At 41.2% G+C, this 23316-nt stretch overlaps 1 protein-coding gene across 3 annotated transcripts in view; it reads right to left on the bottom strand.

The window, feature by feature from the left end:
- CRACR2A (calcium release activated channel regulator 2A) overlaps positions 1–23316 on the bottom strand; it is a 1193169-nt gene that overhangs the window by 904960 nt on the left and 264893 nt on the right. For all 3 annotated transcript variants that reach the window (XM_044087573.1, XM_044087571.1, XM_044087572.1), the window contains exon 2: positions 16136–16213. In XM_044087573.1, the coding sequence (XP_043943508.1) occupies positions 16136–16174 (39 nt within the window). In that variant the 5' untranslated portion in view covers positions 16175–16213. The remainder of the gene's footprint in view (positions 1–16135; positions 16214–23316) is intronic.

Here is a 23316-nt window from a genome sequence, read left to right as displayed (position 1 = left end):
ATTTATCCTGGAGCTACACACGAGCAGATCCATTGATTTGATAGGTGAAGTTTTAATTGTGTTTTAAATAAATTCACACTTTGAAAGGATTCCATTAGTAGTGGGATATGATTCCATAGTTTAGCTGCGCTATTTGAATATAGTCACCTCCATAGTAGATGATTTTGTTATAATGTTTTGTAATTTTTCTCTGGAGTGTAAAATTCTGTAGGGGGAGTAGTGTTCTATTAAGTTGCTAAGTGCTGGGCAATTGCCTGGCGTACACAGAAGTCTATGCATTGTAGTTAGCTGAGAAAGAACTAGGTGATGTGATAGTTCTAACCAGTTTAATTCTCTGAGGGGTAGGCAGTGGTCTGTTCTCTTGTAATAATTTACTTCAAATTTTGTCATTTTATTACAACATTTCTAATGTCTGGGCAGTTGTGAGACTTGAAGTTTAGTGAAGACTGGGGCAACATAGTGGAGAGATGGCAGTAAGAAAGTAGAGGTTATATGTCTTCTAGCTATCTCAGTGAGGTAGTTTTTACTCTATATAAAGTACCTAGCTTTTGTTGAGTTTATTAACTACATTTAAAATACTGTTGTTGAATTTCATCTGGTCATATATGGCACCCTGTAACTTTGTATGGTTTACTTGTTCTGTAATGGTGTAGTGGCAGAGATGATAGAAAACAGTGTTGTTTTGGCAGAGAAGTATGCTGGGGTGAAACTTGGTTATTTATTTATTTTTTATTTTTTTAGGGCTTAGAAGTAGTTGTGAATTCTTTAGCAGCATTTCAGTTGGAAAGGATTGTATCATAAGGTCTCAAAGTTTAGACAGAGATTTGGCAGAGCAGATTAAGGTCAAGTCATCCACGTACTGAACTAGGGTGACATTTTTTGTAGCATTGATGAATACGTTGAAAAGTATGGGGCTTAGTATAGAATCTTGTGGGACACCAACAGTTACAGGCAATAACATGGAGAAATCATTTTCCTATTTTTCTACTTATATACTGTTTGAGAGGTAACTATGGAACATACCTCTCAACCTCTCACAGCAAGTAATCAGGACAAAGCTATGAATAAAAATGGGACAAAGGCCCAAAAATAGGGACAATTTTAAATATTGCTCTTACAAACTTAGAAAGTTAATAGAATAATGGGTTTTGCATTAGCATGAATTTTCTGAAGGGTATAAAGTGTGAAACTCAAATGTCTGTAATTATTTTCTAACTTCAGCCTTTAATGATTTGCCACTAATTTGCCAGAAAACCTCAATTTTAAGAAAAATAGACCAAAAAATATGATGCAGAAGTCTGGACATTCTGAGAAAATCTGTACAGCTGAGAGGTATGCTATTGAACCACTGCAGTGAAAAGTTGGTGAGCCCTAAGGACTGGAGTTTATGTAAGAGTTTCTGGTGGTACACTGTGTCAAAAGGCTTAGATAAGTCTAGAAAGATGGTGGAGGCTAGGTTTCCAGCATTTCTTTGGGTATTGACAGTATTAACAAAATTCAGCAAAGCAGTATTTGTGCTGTAATGAGGAAGGAAGCCATGTTGGATTGAAGACTGAAGCTAGTTATCTATGATATACTTGATAAGTTTATAAGTCACTCCACCACTGATAGGTCCTTTGGAGGAGGTGGAGCCTCTCATCTTTACTTCCTGTGTTCTATTTCTGAGCAGATTTGCTCTGCAATGTGTTGTTGTTGTGTCTTTCGGCTTTTCCCGGTTAGGGGTCGCCACAGCGGAACTCCGGTCCACTAATGATTGGCAGTAGATTTTTACATGCCGAGTTGCCAGCCCTGACACACAACCTTCAATGAAGGTACACCCATTCACGCATGTCTCCACACAGAGGACGCTTTATCTGAGAATCGAACAGGACAACGTCTTACTGTGAGGCGACAACGCTACCGCAGCACCACCACCGCATTGCTCTGCAATGAGTTACATAAGGATTAACATATAGCTGAAATAATTCATCTACAATGCCTAAATGTGACATGATGTTGAGTGCGTTTGCAAGGTCCATACGGGCAGTGTGCACTGATCATACCTCTCAACTTCTTAGTGTAAGAAATCTGGCAAAGCCTGACAAAAGGAAAGGACAAAGGCCCAAAAATAGGTACATATTTTAAATATTGTTCTTATAAACCTAGAAAGTTGCTACAGTAACAGGGTTTGTTTAACATGCATTTTCTGAAGGATTTGAAGTCTAAAACGTAAATGCATCTCATTATTTAGTGACTTCAATCCTCGTATCATCCCAGTGATTTGTCAGAAAACCACAAATTTTATGAGGAACAGACCAAAAACATGAGCCACAAATCAGGACATTCTGCAGCTGACAGGCATGGCACTCATTTTCTGTTGTCCATTGCATCAGGGAATGTTTTTAGAAAAGTCATATAGGTTCATAGGTTCATAGGTTGATACTAGGCTATCTGCCCTAGGGCATTTACAAGCCTAGCCAAAGTGTGTTTGGCTTTCGCCACCCTTTTAGATTTTTGACTGTGCCTCTGTATAGTAGGTCACAGAAGATAGCCATTTTAAGGTTAGTTTACTGTGCCTCTGTCTAGTAGGGACACAGAAGAGATCCCGGGGTAAACCTACGATCTCCCATCCACTCCTCAAGATTTCTCTTGAAGAGGGTCATTGAGGGGCTCTGCCTGACATGGATTGGGATTTTGTTCCAGAGTGAGTGGAGCCTCTGGGATATGAATCTGTCCCTCCAGCATGTCCTATTTATTTCTGTGCTGAGGTTTAAGTCTCTGGAGCGTATATCTCTAAGAGATTTGGATTTCCTGAGGTGGAGCATGTCCATTAAATCTGGGTTGGACATGGCTTTATACGTCAGGCACAGATCGCCTCTGAGTAGGCAGTAAGCAACTGAGTAGAGCTAGAGTTTTTTTAGCCTAACTGTGTAGGGCATCTGTTTGAGCCCCTTAATCCTCTTGGTGAGGTACTTTTGGAGTCTTTCCAGTTGCTGCAGGTGCTGGGTAAGGTACATCCCAAATGGGGCATTGTACTCAATTGTAGGCCTGATGCGTGATGAGTAGAGGGGCACAATGACTTCTCTTGATCTAGATGTGAACCCTTTTGTGATGAGGTGGGCTATATAGAAGGTCTTTCTAACCACTTTGGCAACGTGGTTGTCAAAGGAGAGATTGCTGTCTACTTGGGTCCCCAAATCCCTAATTACTTCTTCCGTACTTAATGGTTTTCCACCTATGTGGTAGTTTGTGGGCACTTTGTTTTTCCCAAAGGGGATGACTATGCATTTTTTGGCATTTAGCTTTAGGCCATGGCTCTGGCACCAGTTATCCATCTCTGTGAGACCCTTTTGGAGGATGCTTGTGTCAGTTGGCGAGTCGATTATGGCACCCAGTTTGCAGTCATCTGCAAACTTGGTCAGCCATAGTCCTCCTGTGTTAGCCTGCACCTCCGAGAAATATATACCGAACAGGGGAGGTCGCAGGACTAAGCCTTGTGGGACGCCACTTGTAACCGGTTTAGAGTCTGACATGGCGCCTGCAATTCTGACCATGTGGGTTCTATCCCTGAGCCAGTTTGCAACCCATCTTGTGACATAGGGGTTGATATTTAAGCTGGTGAGCTTATTTATGATGCCCGAATGGGGTATTGTGTCAAAGGCTTTTGCGAGGTCCAGGTAGGCTGTGTGGACTATCTTCCCTTTATCTATTGCCTTGGTGACTGTTTCAAAAAAGTCGACCAGGTTCAAGAGGCAAGATCTGCCCTTGACAAAGCTGAACAAATACTCATTTTAAAGCTAAAATTGAGTAACCTCTGCAGGGGGGTCTGATAATTTATGTTTCAGGCTAGCCAATAGGCAGCCTGGTATGTTAACTGCCCTCATAGGTTTAGAGTTCTTGGACTTAAACAGTGCCTTCAGAACATGCTCTTGAGAGATGTGATGGGGGTAGAAATGGGTACTTGAGCTGAAAATATTGGAGGGCGGAGTTAAGTTGGAGCTAAATTTGTATGCTAGTAGATTGTCAATGTCCACTGGGTCTAAGTATATGGTATCATTTACTATTAGCTCTGCAGATTGCTGGGCATTGTTTCTGAAATGTCTAACACAGTTAAAGAAGACTTTCATCTGGGCAGCTATTTTTACCTCATATCAGGTGTTGGTTAATTTGACCAGGACAGGACAGTTCCTTGTTTAGTTTAGCAAGACCGTTTATATCTTCATGACAGTTAGATTTATTTTTGCATGTAAAGATTTTTTTTATTATGTTATAGAGAATGTTTATGGCAGCCGCGGTGGTGCAGCGGTTAGCGTTGCCATCTCACAGCAAGAGGTTCTCTGGTTCGATCCTCGGCTGGGGTGCCTTCTGTGTAGAGTTTGCAGGTTTCCTCTGGGTGCTCTGGTTTCCTCCCACATCCCAAAGACATGCTGTAAGTGGATTGGACACTCGAAATTGGCCCTAGCCATGAGTGCATGCATGTGTGTGCCTTCTGTGGAAGGTTGGGTGCTGGGCTGGCAACTCGACACCGTAAAACTCCACTGCCAGTCATGAGCAGACAGGTGATCCGCTGTGGTGACCCCTAACTGGGAAAAGCTGAAAGAAGAAGAAGAAGATGTTATAGAAAATGTTTATATTAGGGCTCTACCTTAGAGGTTTATTTTTTATTTTGCATTTTGCACTGTATTTATTTCTGAGTGGGACAGATGCACCTATGCAACTATTTATACGTGCATAGAACTTAGCAGTAAATTATTTCACATAAGCAGTGGAATCATCAATGTGGAAGAGGTTTTTGAACTAAGTTAGATCACCACTCAGTTTTAGCAGATTCGCTTTTGCACAGTCTCTGAATAGTGGTATTGGAGGGTACTTCTGGCTTCAGTCTTTAGAGGAATGTGTTTAACTTGTGCTCTGATTTGACCAGGGAGGAGGCTACAATAGGTGGGGAGCAGAGCTGACCCATATTGGTAAGGAAGAAGTCGAGGATTTTATCCTGCCTGGTTGGGCTTTAGACTAAATGGTTCAGGACGTTTGCATTTATGAAGTCTAGAAATCTCTGGGAATACATGTTTGAGGATGTACAAGTCTCCCAGTTGATAGTGGGATAGCTGAAGTTTCTTAGGAGAAGGTATTTGGTTAATATATAGGGACTAAATACTGGTTGGGTAGGAGGTATGGGCCACAAAGGGCATAGAGGGCATCCTATAGTTAGTTATCATGGGTTAAAGCATTTTGTTTATAGTGAGTTGGGGTACTAACCATTTGAAATATTGGGACCCACTAGAGCGAATCCCAAAATGCAGAGACTGAATGTCTAAAAAAATGAACTTACAATATACTAAGACCAAGATGCCTTTTCTCAGAATATTCCCTTTCCTCTGATGTATGGATCTGATGTATGGCATATATAGGTTCTTAGCATATAGAGGGCTTGTCTTTGACATGGGGGTTGCATGGGGGGGGGGGGGTTGACCCCCTGCAAAAAAAAGTTTTAAAGAGAAAAGTGATTTTTGAAATTCACTCTTCTCTGAGTTTTTCGTCTTTTATTTTGGCTTTTTGCCACTCTGCGTTTCGACTGCCAACATTTCAATAGGGAGCCATGAAATGAAGATGGAGGGGCTCCAAGTCACTATCCTGTATAACAAGTCTGGAGGAGAGGTGTTTGTTTAAGAATATACAGTCCTTTGGTGCCTACTTCTAATGTGGTGGCCTGTATGAGTGATAACCATTGAAGCCTTCCACTGAAGGCTTTCAGTGTTCTTGAACCAGGTCTCAATGATGATGAATATGTCTACATTATCCACAGTAAGTAGTGCTTGTAGGTGTGCAGGTTTTTTTTTTTTTTTTTGTTAAGGCTCCCAGCATTGATCAGCAATCGCTTAATATTGTCTGATTCAGTTTTGATATGCTGGAAGTTTTACAAATTTTAACCTTAACTAAAAAAAAGGGGAGGGTATGGACAAGTTTTTTAGCCAATACACAGAAATCTTTGAGAAAAGGTGCTGGTTATCCTTTGCAAAGCAGTTTGCACTGTCTGCCATCTCATCTCAAGCTGACATTTTTGAATGACACCAGAATGTAAGCCAGTTGTTGATGTCAATTATCTTTTGATCATATTATGGCATAATTCTTGGTGAGTGTCAAATACTGCTAAAGACCAAGTTCATACCTGCCTTACATACATATTCCATTATTTCCATTATGTCTCCCTTTATATTGCCCAGGGAGGTATATCTCAAGTCATTTACACCCACATGTACAATGACTATGTGAGATGTGTACTTGTGCAGGGACTCGAGTTCTTGTGTGATGAGGTGAATCCTGGCCTCTGACAGGCAACTGACTCTGACCATTTTTGCACAGTCTGGATGACAGTGAGTGGTAGATATTGGTATAGAAGGTTTCTATCAAGAAAGCCCTGCACTTGACTGGACTGTCTTACTAATTTAAATATATAGAGAGCAAATGTGAGAACTGAGGAGTCAGAAGTTTGTAAGTTTATCACCACAAATGTCAAAGCAAGCCCAGGATTCACAGAACTGCCTCATTGAGATGGATAGTTCTAAGAGGTCATGCGACAGCATTCTCTGTAAACACACTCAGATGAAATAAGTCAAAAAAATGGTTATTATTCTCATATCTCTACTTTTGAAAATTTGGAAAGATCACTGAGGTTTCATCTTTGTATGAGGTCTAGTATGCACAGATGGCACATGGGCTTGAGCCTCAACTGCAATAACTTATTTTGCTGGAGGGAGTGGTTCTGGCAATGGAACATTATGGATCTGTTGAAATAGCAATGGTAAAGCATCAAGCATGCACAGTCCCATCAGGCAGCCTTTCCACACTTATTGCAACAAACCAAACAGCACAGTGAATTAATATGATCACCACCTCCACTAGCATATATGGAGTTGATCAGATTAAAAAAATCATTTTAAGGACCCCAGAGAGAAGACATTAGGTAAGTGCTGCAGCCAGTCATATCAAGTTTTAGTTTGACTTTAACGTTCCATACCAAGATCCACCACACAATGTCATCCAACATTTTATGTGTGAGTTTGCCAGTACCATACAATACAAGTTCTCATTGGTTACTGATTCATTCAGCAACTAGAATGGCCACATTGTAATTCCAGGGAAGAATGTCTCTTACTATACAACACCATGTCCCAAATTTATCTTAACCCACCGCAGTCTCAAAGTAATCATACACATTTTCACTGGCATTGTGTATTAAGGCATAACTACCAGAAAAAAGCATGGTCTTCTCCCTGTAATGAGCACGTCTCACACTGTGTCGCCATAACAGTGGCCAAGTATCATATAAAATCTCAAATGTAGTCACTATGGAAGTAAGGAAAGCTATTGCTCTCAGTGTACTGATGCCCAGGAAGGAATATGCACTCCTGATCACTGTCATTCCTCCTTAAGACCATCCATGTCTAAATTTTAAAGACTAAAAGTCTCAGATTTGCTCACCTGGCCAAGCACAGGGAGCACCTTTGCAGTGCCATAAGATAACAGAAAACAATTTTGATGTCAAAGATTTATTTCAATAGTTTGCTAAATGGAATGATTTAACACACAGCTGCATCTTCCAATGAGCTGATTGAACAATTTGGAAAGTAAAACAATACAGGGACTACAGAAATTGAACATTGCTTGGTGTGTAATGATAAAATTAGAGTTAATGTGGTATTCAGGCAAGCAGGCATGAAGGTATTTTAGACATGCAGATGTGCTCCGGTCTTACAGACGAAGACCAGCCTTGCACATGCTGTACTGGTACCTAAAATGACCCACTGGGACATATCAAGTAAATTGAATGATCCAGTTAACTCAAGAATGATATTAAAGTTTGTGCTATACTTACTACAAAAAAGTCTGATTACTTTTATCTTATGACATAATTTAATTTTCTTTCCTCTTTATCTTTTTTCAGTTTAACAATCATTCCGTTAGATTATACTGCTGGTTTATCTGGAAAACTGTGTTTGACATACCATGATCAATTTCCCTTTCTCTATTAGACCAGCTCTGTGAAAGCAGTGTATTTGACATTGCATTTCATTATTAAAAGAGAGTGCCCTGCTATTATGTAAGTGCCTTGCTTTTTCATGATATGACTGGACAGTGCTGAGGTACATTTTGTTTGAATGATTTTGAATGTTTTGACAGGGAAAAAAAACAGTTTTGTGGGTGTGACTAGTATGCTAATGAACGTATCATGCAGAAGGGATGTATAAAATGCAGTAATATAGTTTCCATAGTCAAGCAATTGCATAATAAACAACTTTAAACATATAGCCTGCAATATCTTAACATCTTCAGAAAGAGTTGATATGACAAAAGCATGCAGAGCTATAAATGTAATAGACAAGAGCATTGATGTTCAATTTTCCAGGAAAAGGCATGGGTGTAATTTGCTGATTTCACCTCATGGAGGTGGAATTCCATTTTCTTGAGGCCTGCATGTAAGTGTTTGTACCTCTGTTGGACTGAGCTATGATGAGGCACAGAACCAGACATTGAGCATCAACATATAAGAATGCTTCCAGAAAGCCTCCAGTGATAAAGTGAAAATGTGCATCCTTCAGAAAGACAGTAGTAATGATTTAGTTCTAAAATATTGTTCTCTGTATGTTATTTTTTTTCCTGTTGCATTTTACACTGAAAAGTGTAGGGATGAAAGGTCAAGTGATATGCAGTGATCAGGCTGGTGGCACCGGAGACGAGTTCCTGCTTGTTATGTCCATGACCCAGGGTGTTAAAGGGACAGCAAAAAGATAAAGGGGTGAGCAGCTAAAAGTTTAATGTCTACTGCTCCAAGGTGGTAGGGGGTGGAGGTCAAGGAGTTGGAGGAGCTGGGCTTTATGTGTTATTTGCTATTGATGCAACATTTTTTAGACAGACTTGTCGTAGATGGCATGCATTTACAGATTATTTCTATAGTGAGGCATTCCTGAAGAAAAATATATGTGGTTCCCCCACTGATACTGTCATTTGCTTTGTGCCTAGTAAGGTGAATTAGGTACTGTAAAGCAAGTTCAAATGGAAGCCCATTTCCCAACTCTTCCCCTCATGGAAAATAAGGTCAGCTATGGGTGAGGGGCAGATGTCAAGAGTGAAATGGTTGCCACTGGATAGGAGTAAAATAAATCCAAGCATTTAACAATCTTCAGACATTTGTTTAATGTTATTTAAATGCAAACTGTTAAACAATGCTTTTGAAGACTATTCAGTAATTCCCTTAACCCTGCTTTAACCTATTGAGGCTCACCAGAGAACAAACACACACATACAGATTCACTCATGCACTCATATACTTATGGGTGATTTAGACAGCCACTAATTCACCTATGTATAAGCAAGCCTTTTTGGAGGAAACTGGAATTCCTGGCACAAAATTCCACATATAAGGCACAATAGAGGAAACCAAACCAGAAAACCAACAGCCATCTGAAAGTAGAACTGAAAAGGGGAACCAAAAGCTGTGAAACAGCAACATGACCCTCTGCACCATTCTCTCATCCTGCATAAGTCATACAATATTTAAGACATAATATGATCAATTTCTATAAATGATGAAGCATTTCTTCACAAACAATCTGAAAACTACAAATATAAGTATAAGGAGTATTACAGATATTTACTAGTTAGACAGTTTTGCAAGCTGCAACAACTAAAAAGTACAGTTGTGTACACTTGCCATAAATGTAGATGTTCGAGTGTATTCACTGTTGCAGTCATCACATTTGGGTTATCCCTGCCAGGGTAGCCCTCAGTTGGCCTGAATACCAGAGGCTTAGTAATGCTGTCACTCCAAGACTGAAATCAGGTCGTCAGTGGCATAAAATAAGGCAGCTGACGCCATTGCATCAGTTTTTCTTGCCCTAACTGTCAGGAGCCCCCAAGAGGGAGCTAGGTTATGGTGGAAGAACACCACCAGTAGAAAGTAAACACCAAAAATTCCTTGAAAGGAGAGAGAGAGAGAGAAGGGGGATGGAGGGAGGGAAACCAGGACTGCAACAGTGAATACACTCGAACATCTACATTTACGGTAAGTGTACACAACTGTACTATGTTCTTCATGTTTCACTGTTGCAATCATCACATTTGGGTTGATTCCCAAAGCTGAAGAAAAGGGTGGAGGCAGTCAAGAAGACTGAAGTCTGGCTAGGATGCCTTGCAAGACTGCGGTGGCAAAGCCTGCCCTGGATTTGGAGAAGATAGGCAGGTGGTAATGCCTGGTGAAGGTGGAAACAGATGTCCACGTTGCAGCCTCCAGGATGTCCCTGGTGGGGACTCCTCTGAGGAAAGCTGCAGAGGTGGAGGTTGCTCTGATGGAATGTGTCCTGACCCCCTTGGGAGGAGGTTTCCCATGCTGTTTGTAGCAGAAATGGATGCAGTGTGCTATCCGTTTGGAAATGGTCTGTTTGGATATTTTCTTGTCCTCTGCTCCTGCAGCGAAGCTGACTAGCAATTGATCAGTTTTTCTAAAAGATTTAGTCCTGTCTAGGTAGAATCTGAGCTGTCTGTGCACATCTAGAGAGTGTAGAATCCTTTCCCCCTTGTTTTGTGGGTTAGGAAAAAAGGTGGGCAAATTAATGGATTGGTTGAGAGCCACACTGGACACCACTTTTGGCATGAAGGATGGCTTAGTCCTGAGGGAGACCCTGTCAGCATGGAAAATGATGAAGGGCTCTAAAGCCATAAGTGCTTGTAGTGCAGATACTCTTTTAGCTGAAGTGATGGCCAGAGGCAAGGCTGTCTTCCAAGAGAGAAACTTTAACTCTGCTAAAGCTTCAGGTTCAAAGGGGGGGGGGGGGCAGGGTGAGCTTTTCCAACTCAAAGTTTAGTTCCCAAGCTGGGGTAGGAGCTCTTCTGGGTGGCCTCAAGTTGTTAGCCCCTCTTAGGAACTGTTTGATGAGAGGGTGTGAGAGAAGAGGTGGCTCTGTGCTGAAATGAGCAGAGATGGCAGAGGCATGAATTTTAATAGAAGAGAAGGATAGACCCCTGTGTAGAAGGTCAGCCAGGTAATCCAGGATGAGCAGAAGGGAGGGCTGTGCCATTCTGGCTCCCTTAGCCTGGATCCAGGTGCAAAACCTTTTCCACTTGTCAGCATAAGGCTTTCTAGTGCTGGGTTGTCTGGCCTCATGTATAACATCTAGAACATTTTTGTTTAGACTGGAAGCTTATGGAGTGGTCAGGGAATAAGCCAGGCTGCCAGACTGAGGGTCTGCAATTGGGGATGCATGAATTCTCCATTCCTCTGGGTCAGGAGTGTTGGAATCTGAGGTAGATGCCATGGTGGTAGGGGTGACAGGCTGTGCAGCAGTGGGTATCAGTGCTGGCATGGCCAGTCTGGGGCAATTAGGATTGTCCTCGTTTTTTCCTCCCTTATTTTGAGCAGTACCCTTGAAATTAGTGGTAGCAGGGGAAATGCATAGACAGAGAGGTTTACCCACTGGAAGGATAAGAGCATCCACTTTCCAGACCTTGCTGTGAGGTTCCCTGGTGCAATATTTGCTGAGCTGATGATTGGAGTGGGAGGCAAGAGGTCAACCTTTGGGGTGCCCCATTTCTGGGTTACAAGGGTGAAGGTTCTTTGGTCTAGCTGCCACTCATGTGGGTCCAGTAGATTTCTGCTTAAATTGTCTGCCAGAGAGCTTAGAGAGCCTGGCAGGAATTGTGCTAAATGGTGTAGTTGCATGACTGAGGCAATGTGCCAAAGGGTCATGGCGAGCCTGAAAAGAGGATAAGAGTGGGTTCCGCCCTGCTTGTTGATATACCACATCACTGTGGTGTTGTCCGTTTTAATCAGTAGAGGCCCTGGGGAGAGTAGGGGTCTGGAAGCTGTCAGAGCGTGCTGGACAGCTAACATCTCTCTTTGGTTGATGTGCTGATGTATTTGATTTGGGCTCCATTGGCCCTGAATCCACCTGCTGTCCAGGTATGCACCCCAGCCATAGTCTGATGCATCTGTGGTGAGGGTCTGGGTGGCATGGGGTTGTGAGAAGGGAAGTCCCTTATTGTGGTAGCATGCTGTGCCCACCAAAGAAAATCTTTCCTTAGACAAGGTATCATTGGTATAAGAGTTTCCAGGTCTTGGCAGTGCTGACACCAAAGGCTTTTTAGGTACCATTATAGCTTCCTCATATGCAGTCTGGCATATGGAATGAGTAGAATGCAAGAAGCCATGAACCCTAGAGCTTGCAGGATTTTCCTTGGAGATAACTGGGTCCTGGTGGCTAGTTGAGAGAAGTAGGCTGTCAGGTAGGTTTGTTTTTCTGGTGTAAGGAATGCCATCTGGGATGCTGAGTCCAGGCTTGCTCCCAGGAATACAATTTTTTGAGTGGGTACTAGTTTGGATTTCTTTTCATTGATAGTATATCCCATGTAGGTCAGTAGGTCATTTACAAAGGTCAGGTGCTTTAGCAGCTTTTCCTGACTGTCTGCCTGAATCAGGCGGTCGTCTAAGTATTGGTAAATTTGAATATTTCTTTGTCTGCAAAAAGCAATGGCTGGAGCTAGACATTTTGTGAAAACTCTGGGAGCAATGGATAAGCCAAAGGGAAGCACAGACAACTGAAAGTGCAGTGATCCTGACCTGAAACGTTGGTATTTCCTGCATGATTCCCTGATTGTGATGTGTAGGTAGGCCTCTTTTAGGTCTAGGGTGGCTAACCAAGTCCTTGAAGATCATAGGTAGAAGCTACTGGAGGGTGAGCATTTTGAAATTTGGTATCACCAGAAAGGTGTTTAGACTGGATAGATCGAGGATGGGCACCATGTGCCCTCTTTTCTGGGTACCATGAAGAGTATGGAGTATAAACCTTGGCCTATCTGTTCTGCAGGAACATGCTTTATTGCCCTCATAGGGAGCAGGGAAAGGACTTGCTTTCTGGCCCCTGCTCACTGGTTTGGGGAAGATCTGGGAACCCTTTTGGGGTTGGTAGAGTGTGGAAATAAAATTTTTATCCCTGAGATACTATGTTGAGGACCCAGAGGTCATTGGTAATGGTGGCACAGGTGCTTGCATGGAAGGAGAGTTCTCCTCCTAGGGGCAAGAGTAGGTCGGCAAAGGGAGGGGGTGGAAGTGTAAAGTCATTGTGAGTTCTTACCATGGGGGGGGGTGGCTTTGCACTCCCTGGTTTTGAAGAGGAGGAACTCCATTGCTTAGATCTATGCATTCCCTGGAGCTGTTGTCTGGCGGGCCTGGTTCCCCTGGGTCTGGGCAAAGCTGATCTGGAGGGGACAGAAAAGGTCCACTATTTGGAGGGGCAATGCCTACTGAACCTCAGTGGCTGGACCTGTAAGAAGTCTTTAACTGTTTGCATAGATTTAGCTTTTTCTTCCATCTTTTCTAAGACCTCTTCTGCCTTGGTGCCAAATAAGTTGTCTTTGTGCAAGGGTGCGTCCAATAATTTGGATTTGACATGGTCTGACAAGGGCTGCTCCTTAAGCCAAGCATGCCTTCTAAGGACAGAACTAGTGATTGCTGCCCTGCAAAATGCTTCTAGGGCATCAAAACCACATTGTAAGGTGTGCTTAGTTACTTGACTTGCAGAATGAATCAACTCTTGTAACTCTTTATTTTCTGCACAAGCAGGAAAAGAAGATATTTTTTGTTTGAGGAGTTCTGTGGTATGTTGCTGATATTTCAGCATATGAAACTGACAATTTAGTGCTCTAATAGCAAGAGTAGCAGAGGTGTATACTTTTTTACCCCATCTGTCTAATGCTCGGGAATACCTATCTGATGGGGAGGGATTCTTAGCTGAAGTTGCTTTGATTCTTTTAGGTCCTCGAGAGATGACCTCGGGGTCAGCAGTAGGATTTTTGAAAAGATATTTGTGAGAGTCAGGGACTCTATAGTACCTGTCAAATTTCCTGGGAGCAGGAGGGAGGGTGTCAGGAGTCAGACTGGATTCCATAAAAACATCAACCACAACATCCAGGATGGGAGTAATGGCCAGAGGTCTATGCTGTGGAAGATCTAAGAATTCCCTGAGTTTCTTTTTTGACTGAGGGTAGTCCTGACATTCCCATTGGAAATGCTCCCTTAAAGTATGTAAGGGTTTACCTGAAGGAAAAGTCCTCGGGTTGAGAGGCTGAAGGGATGGATTACTCTACATCAGAATCCTCATAAGCAGAGAGGGGATGCATATCTTCATATTCAGATGCATCAGAGTCATCGGACTCCTGTTCAGATAATACTACTGGGGACAAATCTCTTTTTCTTTTGGAAGGGGTAGCCTGGCTTCCCCTGATAAGCATTATAAGGTCTTCTGCCATTTTAAGCATTTGAGACTGAGGCAAGGAAGCAGGTGCCTGAGCTTGGTTCGTCGTTTTTTTTGGGTGTGGTTCATACCTGGGCCTTAGAAACTCGGTAGTTTTCGAAAGAACTGTAGATGTGAAAAAAGGCATCGGTCTGTGTCAAGTATCGGTAGTGCAAAGTACTTCCTCAGAAGTCGGTGTCTGCTCAGCGGCTCCAGACCCATCCAAGGTAGAGACATCCACAGGATCCTTAGTCAGAAAACAGTCTTGTGGCATACTGGAAATCCGAAAGGGTCTCAGTAGTGACCTGTGAATCCACAGAAGCGGGCATCAGGTGCTGTGAAAGTGCCTCACTGAGGACTGGAGAACTTCCGACTAGCTTAACGGAAGCATCATCAGCAGTTTTGGACCTGTGCGGTCTGTCTCTGTCTTTTTCCTTACATTTTTTTGGAAGATCTGTTGTTGGATGGCTTACCAAAGTCATATCGGAATTGGAGGACTGAGACTGAAAATATCTAGCTACAATAAGGGCCCGACGATGCATAATTCTGGTGTTGAACAAAGCACAAAAGCGACAGCGTGAGACATCGTGGTCTGGGCCTGAGCAAGTGATGCAGTAAGAATGAAAGTCTCGGTATGGTATTTGCTTTCCACAGGTGAGACAATTGTTAACTTTTTCTGACATCGGTTAGAGCAAGAAAGAAGGATCCCCAATGGGAATCTTAGCTTTAGAAGACTTCAACTTCACTTTGGAAATGAAAAACTCAGGTAGCGGCCAACCGGCACTCATGCGAACTGCTTCTGCTTCGGGCTCCTTGGCAAGAAAGACTGATGTAATGGCATCCACTGCTTTATTTTATACTACTGATGGCCTGAAATACTAAGCCTCTGGTATCCGGGCCGACGGAGGGCTACCATGGCAGGGATAACCCAAATGTAATGACTGCAACAGTGAAACACGAAGAACATCTGCATTTCTTGTTTTAGCTTATGTAAAAACTGAGATAAAATGTAAGCATTTAGTTTGCTCTACTTTTCCTAAAGACTCCTTCACCTAGAGTAGATACAGAAGTGATTGAAACAAATATACCCTGCCACTGACTTTGATTCACATCTCTCCTTTGCACTTCAGCTGTCTACTGCAATCTCAAATGGTATCTGCCAAAGCCAAAAATGATTTGGATCATTTCCGTAACTAAATGAGGAACTCTGATGGTTTCACAAATACAGCAGTGCAAGATGGCCACAAACACCAGAAAGGCAAAACTCTAGAGACACTGACAGGAACTGGTGATAGCCCTGTGGCAGCATCATCTATATTTCTATGGTAGGAATGCATACTCTGCAGTTTTCTATGTAAAGTTATTGTAAAACGTCAAGCCTACTCTGATGCACAACAGATCGGGGTATAACCCATATCACATATAATTCTCACAAACAACAGCATAACTATAATCTATATCTAGGTGTGTTGATATCTGTATTAGTTAAATATTTATCCTCAGTAATGATTTTTGTGGTAACATTCAATATTGTAAAAAATCTATACAATTCCCTATTATTCTTATCTGCTCTGCCCCTTATAGTAGTAGATATAATATTAGTTTTAATTTCTTTCATACAAATGTCAAGCATTTAAAGTCATTACTCCGTGGTTCAGAAGACAGAGTAAGAGAGAGAAAATGAATGCTGTCATCTCTTATAAAGAATGAGATTCAGAGAAAAAGTGATTAAAAGAAATACTTTGGAAAAAGTTTGTTTGGACTCAAACTTCTTGTATGATACAGTTATTTTCATTGATCCCATGTGTAAAAGATAAGAGTCTTGCTAAGATTTTCAAATCACTGATTAAATGTGTGATATGATGACTTACATGGAGTTGACTCTGAGATGGGTCATGATGTCCATTCATTTAAGTTCATGATTGCAACGATTTTCCAGTTCGAAATTCCTGCAAAACATGAATAAAAATAAAGCTTTACAATAAGAAAAACATATTAATTCTAAATAATAACTGAGATGTTGAAATTTTAACACGGTAGAAAAATTGAAATGCTTTGCATACTTTAAGAGCAGAATACAAGGACATCTGCACATTTTGCTTGGATAATATAACACCTATCACGCAATAGCTGACAATACTGCAGTGGGTGGAGTTTCACAGTACAGCCTACCATACTGGGTTTGATTCCAAGCATCAAATTAGTTTAGTGAGGTATGAACTGAACAAAACTGAGATTCTGCCTTGTATGCCACTTTTTTACTTTATTACATTAATGAGACATAGAGTCAACCTTGATAAGTTCCAGCCTTTCTACCATGGAAACATCTCAAACCAGTCTTTTTGGTGCTTTAACCAGCAGTGTTTTTGGAATACAGTGATACAAGTGTAATAATATCTTATGGCATTCACATTGCGTTCTTTTCAGTTGCTGTTATTAAGCTCCACATTCATTTTTCCATGATTCATTTACCTTACTGTCATTTTCCAGTTGATGTAGTCCTTACATATCTTACCCTACACTGCTGCCATGGGATGCAAATAAAAACAACTTTATACAAAATACAATTTGTTCTTTTCTAGAGGCCTGGACATTCCCCTGAACCTAGAACTATAGCTCTTCAGACTTCCATCGACATTACACTGATGCTGTAGCAGGGACATGTTGGTAAAGAAAGAGTTATTATGACCATGTTAAGCATTGCAGCCTCCCATATGTCAGCAATGACCTGAATAACCTAGTGGGCAGCAGAGGGATTGCAGCCACACACAGACAGCACCACTGGTACTTCAAAGCACATCCATGTGTACTTAGTAAAACTATTTTATTTATTTATTTAACATTTGTTGATCGGGAAATTCCAGCAAGGACAGAGCCTGTTTTCAGCAGAGGTCCAAGGAGAAAAACTCCACACATGTCTTTGGAATGTGGGAGGAACCCACATGAATGCAGGGAGGACATGCAGACTCTACACAGAAGGCATCCCAGTTGAGAATCGAACCGAAGTACCTCTTGTTGTGAGGTGATAATGTTAACTGCTGCATCGCTACACTGCCAAGTGAGTGTGCTGCACTCTCTCTTTCTATAGCATGGTAAAAAGCATGTTGTCAATATTACAAATTCTCTCGCTCTCTCTACATGCACATTATTTCTGTCTGTCTCCATCTTTGTCTCCACCCCCCACCTTAATCACACCATCTCTCTCTCTCTCTCTCTCTGTCAGTCTGAGCCTTAGTTCTTAGAATGATTGTCTCAAAGGATAACTTCTGGGCATTAACATCAATGAATGGTTGCCAGTAACATACTGTTTTCCATTTTTTAATAATTAGATATCTTGGCAACACTTTATGCAGTAACTCTTTAAAAATGCATGATATAGAGTTTAGCCTTAATGGATTTCTATCAGGGGCGGCTCGTGGCATCGGGCTGCCGGACTGCAGCCCCCTCAAAATAAAAAATAGAAAGAAAAATAAAGAAAAATAAAAAAAATTTATTTTTTGAAAATTCGCAGACTTCGCGCATGCGCAGTAGTCCCGACTACTGTCGGTCTATGCGCATGCTCAAGGCAGTCCCCATAGGGGGACACAAGGAGACGTCTGTGCACTTTTAAAGTGCACAGACTCGCCAGGATTATGGGTCGCGTCCGGACTGCAAGAGGGTGCACAGACTCGCCAGGATTATGGGTCGCGTCCGGACTGCAAGAGGAGCAGCAGGACTCGGGAAGGAGCATTAGGATCTCGTCGGGCTTTCCTTGGGATCTCGCGGGTCTTGCAGTATTGCGCGGGAAGGATGTACGTTAGCCGGATATATTCAGGTAAGTGTATGGTGCTTTTTACCTTTAATTTACAATGTTTATTTGTGTGTGTATGGTGCTTTTTACCTTTATGAGTTTGTGTATGTGTATGGTGCTTATGCTTTACTGGAGTGAGTTTGTGTATGGTGCTTTTTTTTACCTTTATTTGTGTATGTGGTGCTTATGCTTTACTGGAGTGAGGTTGTGTATGGTGCTTATGCTTTACTGGAGTGAGTTTGTGTGTGGTGCTTATGCTTTACTGGAGTGAGTTTGTGTGTGGTGCTTATGCTTTACTGGAGTGAGTTTGTGTGTGGTGCTTATGCTTTACTGGAGTGTGTGTGTGTGTGAAAATGCCCCAGGTGGTGTGGTAGGGAATACCTCAGGCTTGAACCCTGTACCCTGTATGCAGGTGTTAAAGACTTGAGTTCCCTACCCACCACCATTTGTAAAAAATATTTCAGATTTTTGCCTCATATTCGATCTGATCTGTTCCTCATAATATCTGTGGTTTGTAAATGTTGCAATGCTTGATATTTGATGGTGTAGTAGTAGCATTGTTGCCTCACAGCCGTAGGTTCTTGGGTTTGATTCTTGACTGGGGTTCCTTCTTTGTGGGGTCTGTATCTTCTCCCTGTGTTTGTGTGGGTTTGCTTTTGTGTCCTCCCATGTTACAAAGACATGTCTGCATTATTTCTTCCTGGGCCTCTGCTGAAAATTGTTTATTTGTTCCAAGTCAGACTGTCCTGATTAAAAAATGTTAAATAAAATTGACAGGCATTTGAATTTCAGACTTAAGGGTTTCTGAATGTTTAATTCCTTGCATATTTGATGGTGCAGTGGTAGTATTGTTGCCTCACAGCTATATGTTTTCTTGTTTGATTCTTGGTTGGGGTGGCTTCTGTGTGGAGTCTGCATCTCCTGCCTGTGTTTGTGTGGATTTGCTCTGGTGCCCTGCCATTTTACAAAGATGTGTCTGCAGTTTTAATCCCTGCGTCTCTGCTGAAAATTGTTTTTGTTCTGTCCGCAGTAAAATTGACAGGCATTTGAATTTCAGACTTCAGGTTTCTGAATGTTTAATTCCTTGCATAATTGATGGTGCAGTGATAGTATTGTTGCCTCACAGCTATAGGTTTTCTGGTTTGATTCGTGGTTGGGGGTGGTTTCTGTCTGCATCTCCTCCCTGTATTTGTGTGGATTTGCTCTGGTGCCCTGCCATTTTACAAAGACGTGTCTGCAGTATTAATCCCTGCGTCTCTGCTGAAAATTGTTTTTGTTCTGTCCGCAGTAAAATTGACAGGCATTTGAATTTCAGACTTCAGGTTTCTGAATGTTTAATTCCTTGCATAATTGATGGTGCGGTGGTAGTATTGTTGCCTCACAGCTATAGGTTTTCTGGTTTGATTCTTGGTTGGGGTGGCTTCTGTGTGGAGTGTGCATCTCCTGCCTGTGTTTGTGTGGATTTGCTCTGGTGCCCTGCCATTTTACAAAGATGTGTCTGCAGTTTTAATCCCTCGTCTCTGCTGAAAATTGTTTTGTTCTGTCCGCAGTAAAATTGACAGGCATTTGAATTTCAGACTTCAGGTTTCTGAATGTTTAATTCCTTGCATAATTGATGGTGCAGTGATAGTATTGTTGCCTCACAGCTATAGGTTTTCTGGTTTGATTCTTGGTTGGGGTGGCTTCTGTCTGCATCTCCTCCCTGTATTTGTGTGGATTTGCTCTGGTGCCCTGCCATTTTACAAAGACGTGTCTGCAGTATTAATCCCTGCATCTCTGCTGAAAATTGTTTTTGTTCTGTCCGCAGTAAAATTGACAGGCATTTGAATTTCAGATTTCAGGTTTCTGAATGTTTAATTCCTTGCATAATTGATGGTGCAGTGGTAGTATTGTTGCCTCACAGCTATAGGTTTTCTGGTTTGATTCTTGGTTGGGGTGGCTTCTGTGTGGAGTCTGCATCTCCTCCCTGTGTTTGTGTGGATTTGCTCTGGTGCCCTGCCATTTTACAAAGACGTGTCTGCAGTTTTAATCCCTGCGTCTCTGTTGAAAATTGTTTTTGTTCTGTCCGCAGTAAAATTGACCGGCATTTGAATTTCCAATTTCATGTTCTTCAGAATACATAGTAGCACAACCTTTTTTTTTAGCAATTTTCGAAGTTTATAAGATGAATATTTTAAATTTGTCCCTATTTTTGGGACTGTATTCCCCCATTATTGGCTTCGTCCAGGTTTTTGTGCTAAGGTTGACAGCTATGGCAAGAACTGAATTCACTGAATGTTTGAGGGCTGTATTCCCTCATTACCGGGTTTGTCCATGTGTTTTGTACTAAGAGGGTGACCGCTATGGTGAGAACTGAATTCACTAAATGATAGCCATTTAAGTTTCAGTCTTCCTCTCTTTTACAAAGCAGCTGATGTGGCGTAGTGGTATGTTACTCTGACTGTTTTTTGCTCAGGGACCTTGGCAGTAAAATATATGGTGGCAACACAACATTTTATTCTAGCAACTTTCCAAGATTATACAAGCAATGTTTAATGTGTCCCTGTTTTGGGGCTTTTGACCCCCCCCCCCAATACATTTTGGCTTTTTCCAGTTTTCTTGAGCTGCGAAGTTGAGATGTAGTTGAGTATTGAGTAGATTTTACAAGGAACTGAGAGCTGCAGGGGAATAGAAGTTTAGTGCTTTGCCAAGTTAATACTATAGCACAACAGGCTGTGTACTTGCTTTTGATGCAGAAGGTTGTGGGTTCTACTCCCACAAGGGGTAGATGCTGCCATACTGAGAATGTTCTCCTTGGTGAAGATACTAACTATGAGTTCGTTATCAGTTTGCCATCCATTTCCTCTTGCAATATTATTACTAGCTTATCATTTTTTAATGTAATATAGGCAATTTATTCCTGAGGGGCAACAGACACTTTATTTTTCGATGAAACCATGAAATATAAAGGTGATTGCTAGCAGCAACCGCTTCATTAGTTACAGATTTCTTTAATGTGGAATTATTTAGATGACTGACTTCAGAGATTGTGCATATTTACTGATAATGGACTGTAGAATTGTGCATATTTACTGATAAAGGTGGACTGTAGAATTGTGCATATTTACTGATAATGGTGGACTGTGGAATTGTGCATATTTACTAATAATGGTGGACTGTAGAATTGTGTATATTTACTAATAATGGTGGACTGTGGAAGTCTGAGTAGACTTTTTTATGATAAATGTTCTCAACTGGGCAGTTTTGCCATTATGGGTGCATATGGTTTGTTTCATTGCTTACTGGAAAAATGTTCAAAACAAATTTAAAACACCCTGTAACAACTGTACTGTATTGTACAAGGAATATAATTTTAGTACAATGAGGAAGGTGTATCAAAGAGCACATGTATGTTTCATATGCAAGGAGCCTATGATTCGAAAACAGCCCAAAATTAATCTTTATCTGCCACTGGCAAAATGTATTTTCTTTGAATGTGGGTTTCAATGCTGTTTCAATGAATCTGAGTTTCAAGGGCAGAGAAGTTTTAATGCTAAGTTTTCATTGTGAGACTGCATTGCTTTGTTTAACAGATGACTTAGTGTTTGTGCTGTAAAATACAAAATAAAACTTTCAAATGAAGTCCAACTCATCATAGAAGTAAAGCAGTATGCACATTAGTGTTTATGGTAAATGGAGTGAAATAGCCAAGTATAATGGTTCATTGGAATGGCTGCAGAGGCTCCATTCAACCATTATTTTGTCAGGGGAAGGGCAGCAAACTCAGACAGGCCCAGCTGAACTATACCTCCCAACTGTCCAGATTTTCAAAGAATGAATAGATTTTGCTTCTTATTTTTGGTTTGTTGTTCATAAAATTTGTAGTTTTAATTCCTAAATGATTTGCCAGAAGTCACTCTAAGTTTCAGACTTCATAACCTTCAGAAAAATGCATGTTAAAATAAGAGCTGTTCTATCAACTGTCTCAATTTATACAAGAGCAATTTTTAGTACTGTTTATATGTGCCCCCAATATATTTGGCCTTGTTCAGATTTACTGCATTAACAGGTTGAGAGGTACATGCAAATAAATTGCTTTATAGAATTAGGCATAGCCAACCGCTCAACTGTCCCCAACTTTTGGCTCAAAATGTTGCTCTTCCCCCTTATAATCCCTCCGCAAAATAGCAATTTTGGAAGAAAACATGGAGGGTTTACAATTAAGAAATAACTGTAATAATCAAAGTTATAGATTACTTGAAATGCATGTAGATTCTTTTATATTTTGTCAGCTGCTCAAAGTAGCAGTACTAATATTAAAGTGTCCCTTCTTTGACAGGTAGCAGCTGTATTGTGTGTCTATTTTATATTTTTGCATCACGTTTTTGTCCATTTTTCATAAAATTGTGTTTTTTGGCAAATTAGTGACATCACTAAAGACTGAAGTTAGAAAATGACAGACATTTGAGTTTCAGATTTTATACCCTTCAGAAAATTCATACTAATGCAAGACCTGTTCTTTTATCTTTCTAAGTTTATTAGAGCAATATTTAAAAATTGTCCTTATTGTTGGGCCTTTGTCCCACTTCTGTGTATGGCTTTGTCCAGATTTCTTGCTCTTGAGGTTGAGAGGTATGACAAATGTGTCAGGGCCATCACAGTCAGCCAGAGAGATTTCAAATTGTGACATGCTTGTTGCACCCCACTCCCCCATGTAGTGACTCTGGATGTGTCCAAGCAAGGCAAGGAGTAGTTGTATCTACCTTGGATGGGGAGGACACACTGCATAAGTACTACAGTGGCTTTTCATCTGTCCTTGATTTTGCAGAATGGTCTGGTTTCTGTCATATTTTTGTACTGTTGATTTATGCTTATTACTCAAAGTGCCTGTTGCTCTGTGTTTTTAAGTAGCAATGCTTTAATGACCATAAGGTAAGCTTGTCTGAGATCGTAAGATGCAAGTAAGCTTTAATAAGCATACTGTTAAAGAATTGCCAACATTGAAAGCCTTTCTGTTGTTGCCATGCAGAGAATACTTGACTAGATAATGTATAAGCCTCGGGTATTAAAGGACAGGATTCCATTATTTTAAAAAGCTCATTACACTTGTTGGAGACTTCCAGTCATCTCTACAGACTTTACCCGTAAACTAAACAGAATGCCAATCATGTGTGGTCCATAACCTGTACAGTAATCCTTTAAGCAATGTATCTTGAGCTTGTTTCTTGTTTGCTTTTCATTTTTTACTTTTATCATGTTTTCCCCATGAAACAAGTTGCAGGC

This window comes from Protopterus annectens, chromosome 11.part0 (assembly GCF_019279795.1).
Source record: "Protopterus annectens isolate FY-2018-M chromosome 11.part0, PAN1.0, whole genome shotgun sequence".
Taxonomy (NCBI): Eukaryota; Metazoa; Chordata; order Ceratodontiformes; family Protopteridae; genus Protopterus; species Protopterus annectens.
The sequence above is the reverse complement of the archived record's forward strand: the minus strand, read 5'-3'. Positions and strand labels throughout refer to the sequence as shown.